The 6,000-nt window shown below is 48.2% G+C and overlaps 1 protein-coding gene across 1 annotated transcript in view; it reads left to right on the plus strand.

Moving 5' to 3' along the window:
• The window catches only part of PPM1L (protein phosphatase, Mg2+/Mn2+ dependent 1L), a 231,708-nt gene extending 225,985 nt beyond the window's left edge, over positions 1 to 5,723 (plus strand). The window contains exon 4 of the mRNA XM_080915806.1: positions 3,267 to 5,723. Coding sequence (XP_080771932.1) covers positions 3,267 to 3,613 — 347 coding nt within the window. The 3' untranslated portion in view covers positions 3,614 to 5,723. The remainder of the gene's footprint in view (positions 1 to 3,266) is intronic.
• Positions 5,724 to 6,000: the final 277 nt, after the last annotated feature.

Genomic DNA, 6,000 nt, shown 5'->3' on the forward strand with positions numbered 1-6,000 from the left:
TAACTTTAAGTAGGGTGGTTGACAGAAAGTCGCTAAGGTGATATTCATTTTTTGAGCTGGGGTTTCAGGTAGCCCAGGCTAGCTCACTCAGTTCCAGGCATGAGTCAATAAAGTGACACAGGGACCAAGACTCTGAGGATTAGATCTGAGTTTCCTGCGTATGTTAGGCAAGAGTCCCTTGTCTCTAAACTGACAGTGGGGTGATGTGCTAAGCAGCCTAGACCCCTGGTGCGTGTGGTACGTGTGCACAGCTGAAGAAAGACTCTTGGTCAGTTGAGGTTAGCTCCTGCCCAGTGAGAAGATGAGCCAAAGCCTGCTGAGCATCTGCGCCTTCCCAGCTGGGAGCTGGTGACTCTCTTGCTTGTGATGCGGGAGGAAGTTTTTGACGGAAACATTTGAACGGAGTTTGACCTGGGTTTTCTGTGGATGAAGTAACACAGTATTTGCAGAGCATCCTCAAGCTTCAGTGAGCTCCAGAAAAGATGAATGAAAAACTCAGACATTCATTCACGTGTGCACCATCTCCCCATGAGAGCCCACCCTAAGTCCACACTGAAGATTCACGTGTGCACCATCTCCCCATGAGAGCCCACCCTAAGTCCACACTGAAGATTCACGTGTGCACCATCTCCCCATGAGAGCCCACCCTAAGTCCACACTGAACATCCGGATGACTAAGTTTTGTGGACACACGTGGCTCTGGAAGCTCCGTCGTAGCATCTGGCATGTGTCCTTGGGACTTCACCGTCATGTCTTCTGTCCCCACCCTGTCATACCTGACACGCTGCCAGTCTACAGTGCTTCCCTAGAGAAGGAAATTTGAACACTGTCTCCAAGATTAATCTGGCCTACTCTTTTCTTCATAAAGTAGGCAAGAGTGTATTTTTAAAATATTTTTACTCTTTGAGAATTTCATACAATGTATTTTGATTATATTCATTCTCCTCCCCCCCCCCAAATCTGCCCAGCTTCACCCCCTCCCTACCTATACTTGTTAGGGTTCCTTAGAGGGTCAGAACTAGTGTGTGATATATTACATATATTATATTATTAAATAATCTTGAATATATGTGAGATGTATTTGACTGTCTTAAGCTGTGGTCTGACTAGTCCATCCATAGCTCTCTCACAATGAGAAAAGGCAAAGAATCCATCATTTGAATAGTCCACAGGGCAGGATGTGTCAGCTGGTCTTCAGTCTACATTGGATCCCAAAGAAATAAGTTCTAATACCAGTGGAGTAATGCCTCAGCAGCAGGATAGACGGACATGCCAGCAAGAGTGAAAGCAAGGAGGCAAAAGAGCAAGATCTTCCCTCTTCCATGTCTTCTACGCTGCTGCCAGAACGTGTAGCCTAGATTAGGGTGACTCTTCCCACCTCAGACAATCCAAACCTTGGGGCTTTTCTTCCGACCCAACAAGCCCAGTTTGTCCCACCCATGTGAGACCATCCATCCACTGGGAACAGTCTAACCATCAAGGGCCACGCCCTTGAAGAAACACTCTTTCTTCCAGCAGCTGTCACTTGCCAATAGCTTCTCAGCTGGGGTGGACCTTCATGCCTGCCTCTCACCTCACCCGTTGTCTGACTTGAGTCCCCACAGATACTGTCACAATGTTGTGAGGTCATGTGTGCAGCTACCCTGCTGGGTCCCTTGTTGTCCCCACTGCCTCTGACCGTTACATTCATGCTGCTCCCTCCGAATCCATGATCTCTGGACCTTAGGCGGAGAGGGTATGTATGACACAGATGTTCCATTTAGGGCTAAGCACTCTTCGTGTTCAGTCTCAGGTTCTGTGTACCTGGTCCAGTTGTGAATGTCTCTTTTAATTGCCCTAAACGGCTTAAGGAATATTGATGAATTTTGTCATCTTAATTTGTGTTTATTATGACCGTAGACTTCACATCTCTCTTCCTCCTACTTAGCATGACAGGAGACCTTTCTGTCTCTGCTGTTTCACCACCAGCATCAGTGTTGGCTTCCATTCACCATGTGTAGGAGCCAAGCCTGACACACATCATACATGTGCATACATTGTGTGACGACTATAATGTTAAAATCACTCTATAGTCAGTAAACTGGAATTTCAGAGAGACTTGTGTCCACGCACATACAGCCAGTGAGTGACAAGGTCATAATTGGGACCGTGACCTAATACACAGCGCAGGCCCCCGGCCACTACACCACACTAGCAGGAGTTGCCCCATGTCTGCCCACCGTTCCCTTAAAGATAAGTTCTCCATAGTGGTACCCACCATCTCTCCACCCTGCCTCCCTTCAGTGGTTAGCAGACGCTAACCTGTCACAGAAGGTACCACGTGTCACCTGTGACTTTCCATAAGTGTGTCTCCTCTCTCCTCCTGCCAGGGAAGGGTCTAGATCTTACATAACTTTTAGAGCCTGAGAAATCTCCTTCTATACAGCTGATTTTCAGTAAAAATCTGACAAATGTGTGAAGGAACAAAGTTCTAGCTCCTAAAAAGAAAGCCTAATGAAAGCCAGGGGTGGTGGTGCATGTCTTTAATCCTAATGCTCAGGAGGTAGAGACCGGGGAATCAGAAATCCGAGGCCAACCTCAGCCATGCTGTAGTGAGTTCAAGACTACTTTGGACCATAAGAGGTATTCTCTCAAAGAAAAACCAAAGGAAGGGAGAGAGGGAAGAGAGTGGATAATGCTGGGCGAGTGTGCTATCCAGCTCTGTGCTAGGGGATTTGTATGGAATAATGTCTTACATTCCCATGATACAAGTGGGAGAGATATTATACTCATTTGGCAGCGAGGAAGATACAGCATCCAAAGAGGGGAGTATTTCTAATCCACGGTCACTATGTCCAAAACGTGGTTTTCCTCCATCTCAGTTCTTCTTAAGATGCACATTAGTACATCCAGGAGTGACCTCACTAAGGGACTGTTTCAGAGATGTCTCCCTGCCCGTTCACCTGCTTTTCAGAATTCTCTTCCACTCTGTTCAAACCCCTATACTGAAGCTGCGTGCTGTCAGTCACTGAGCCGCCATGAGGTGTTATTAAAGCTGACGCTCTGTTTCTAACCACTCCACCCTTCACATTCTCGCCAGCGTTAGCAGTGCCAAGGATGAGAATGGGAAGCTCAGCAGCCCCGCAGCAGGGTGCCTTTGGCCTTGGCAGTGGCGAAGATGAAGACTAAGTGCTCACCTAGCAGACTTGTGGTGCACACACCCAGACTGTAAAAAGCATGAGAGATTATCAGCTGGGCAAGCTAACAGGCTCCCTCTGTCTTTCCAGGTGGGTTCATCAGCTTTAATGGCTCCTGGAGGGTCCAGGGGATCCTAGCCATGTCTCGATCCCTGGGAGATTATCCACTGAAAAATCTCAACGTGGTCATCCCAGACCCAGACATCTTGACCTTTGACCTGGACAAGCTGCAGCCCGAGTTCATGATCTTAGCGTCGGATGGCCTGTGGGATGCTTTCAGCAATGAAGAAGCGGTTCGATTCATCAAGGAGCGCTTGGATGAGCCGCACTTTGGGGCCAAAAGCATCGTCCTGCAGTCTTTTTACAGAGGCTGCCCTGACAATATCACAGTCATGGTGGTGAAGTTCAGGAATAGTAGCAAAACGGAAGAGCAGTGATCTCAGCCGCCCCAAACTAGAGGACTCTCAACATACTGTTCTGTTCGTTAGTAAAAGGTGTGGGAATTGTAATTAGGATCCTGCGTCCCAACACTCAGCCCCCTTCCCTGACAGCCTTGGTTCCTTTGGAGCTGAGCAGGGCTGACTTCGCCGTGAGGCTGCTAAGTTTGTGCTCCCTCCGCCCTTCTATCAGTGTTTGAAATGCCTAGGTAGCCATAGATCCCACATATGACGCAAAAGAAAGGCAGGCCACGTACCTTCCTTCTTAATGTACTTTTCACGATCTCTTTTTGTGGTCCTTCGGGACCTTGGTGTCCTCTCTGCACCTGGGCAGGGCAAGCCGGTGACGCCCGCGCGCGCGCGTCACCTTGAAGATGTGGAAGCCATGCCCTCTGCCTCAAAGCAGTTTCCTCAGAAATGCTCTCCCCTTCTGAGCTTTGGCCTTTAGTACTCCAGCAGCCCGGAAGCAGATGTGCAACACTTGGTAATTTGCCTCCTGGAGACTGAGGAATGAAAAGTCCGGGCAGCTTCAGGCACGCCAGGCCCCTCCCCCTCCCCTTGTTTCCTTCATTGGTCTAATCGAGTCAGGATGCAGCTCACCCGCCCTTATGCCTCCCCTCCTGGAGCTTAACCTCACCATGTGCTCACACCTTACATCATGTGCTCACATCAAAGGCAGCCGCTGACTTCACCGTGAGACGTGAGTTTTTGTCTCCCCTTACCAAGAACCCACAGAAAGGGAAGGAAGCAGGGTAGAAAGCAAATCACAGTACAGTGCACCCTTCCATCGTCGAGGGGAGTAAGGCTGGGATGATTCCCTTTTGATGATTCCCTTTTTTGTCTGCATTGGAGAGGAAGGCAGGGGTCCTGGGATCACACTCACCAGCGGCTGGTCGGGGCCCTTCCCATCCTATGCAGTAGCTCTCCCGTCTCTCAGATGGTGGTAGGAGAAACGGGCAGCCTCGGATCACCCACGAGCGCTGTTCCCAGATGCCACCACGAGTTGGTATTTGGTGGCAAACTAGTGGGGCATGCTTCCTGGCAAACGAAAGACCTTCCATGTTCGATGGCAAATCTCTGCCCATACCAGGCAAACATGAACTGACCACTGTGACTTGGAGGGAGAACAGCAGACTGGCTCCTGGGGACCTGTGTGCACTGGTGACAGCTGGGTGGGAAGTCAGACAAGAACCCTCAGAGACAAGCAGCAGAGTTATTGGGGACCTAGATGACTGCTCTTCCCTTCCTAACACCAAAGTTATGGGTTTTTTTTCCCCAGTCTCTGTACTTTGTAAGTTAATTTATAGGTTATCCTTTTTTCACTGATTGAACCAGCCCCAAAGAGCCAAGATTTTCATTGCAAAGCAACACCAGAGCCCGCCTCTCGGAGAGGGTGTTTCTCAGTGTGGCTGCCCATTAGCTATCCCTTCCCCATTGCCAAGCCCTCTGTCCTTCGGCTGCAGAGCTTGCCCGAAGCCCAGTCTGGAGATCGAAAGTCTTGGACTCTGAGGACTGCAGACTGTCTTGATTCCTCCGGGAATTCGCTTTCCCTTGACTGCATCAAGAATTAATAATGGCTTCCCAGGAAATTTGCTTACTTTTGTATCTGTTTTCAACATTGGGGTTGGGGTCTTTTCTGCTTTTCAGAATGTTTTAGTACAAAATACACTCTGCCGTGTTAGACCGGAGCGTTGGCGTGTGGACAGACATGGCTGATGGGTGGGTATTATGGCTCAAGTAGAACGGGACGGAGGAGACAGATGCGGGTTTAACCAGCGATGGGGTGAGCTTGCTGACTTCGGCTGTTCCTGCTCTAGCGTGCCGGAAACCCTTCTTCCAACAGAAGATCCAGACTCCACAGCCGAGAGTCAGCTTCTCTTTTCTCTATTTGCTTAACACAAAAGTATATAGCAAGAGGAGAAAAAAAGTAATTTGAGACACAAATGTTTGGGGTGAAGAAAAAAAAGGAACATTACCAAATTAGTCGGTGGTTATTCCTTGAGCAGGCAGGGTTTCTTCACCTGCACTGCTGACTGCACTAGCTACGAAACCTGATTGAGGTAAGAGATGTATCTTGTAAATTTTGCTTTGGAGAAGTAACTTATTTAACCAAATAGGACAAAAGGAAAGAAAATTTATATATATATATATATATATATATATATATATATATATATATATATATATATATCTGTATCACTCCTTTCTGGCCTCTTCCCATTCCCATGGCTTGTAGACTTTTTTAAAGATAGAAATTCTAAGCAAAATGGTAGTATTTTGATAAGTAGTTACACATAAAACCAGAGTGCCCCTTTACCTTCTGCCCCCTCCTGTGTCCAGCTATGGGTGAGGGCTGGGCATACTGTCCACTCCCCTCTCTAGCAGCT

The sequence above is a fragment of the Micromys minutus genome, assembly GCF_963924665.1.
Source record: "Micromys minutus genome assembly, chromosome: 4".
NCBI lineage: Eukaryota > Metazoa > Chordata > Mammalia > Rodentia > Muridae > Micromys > Micromys minutus.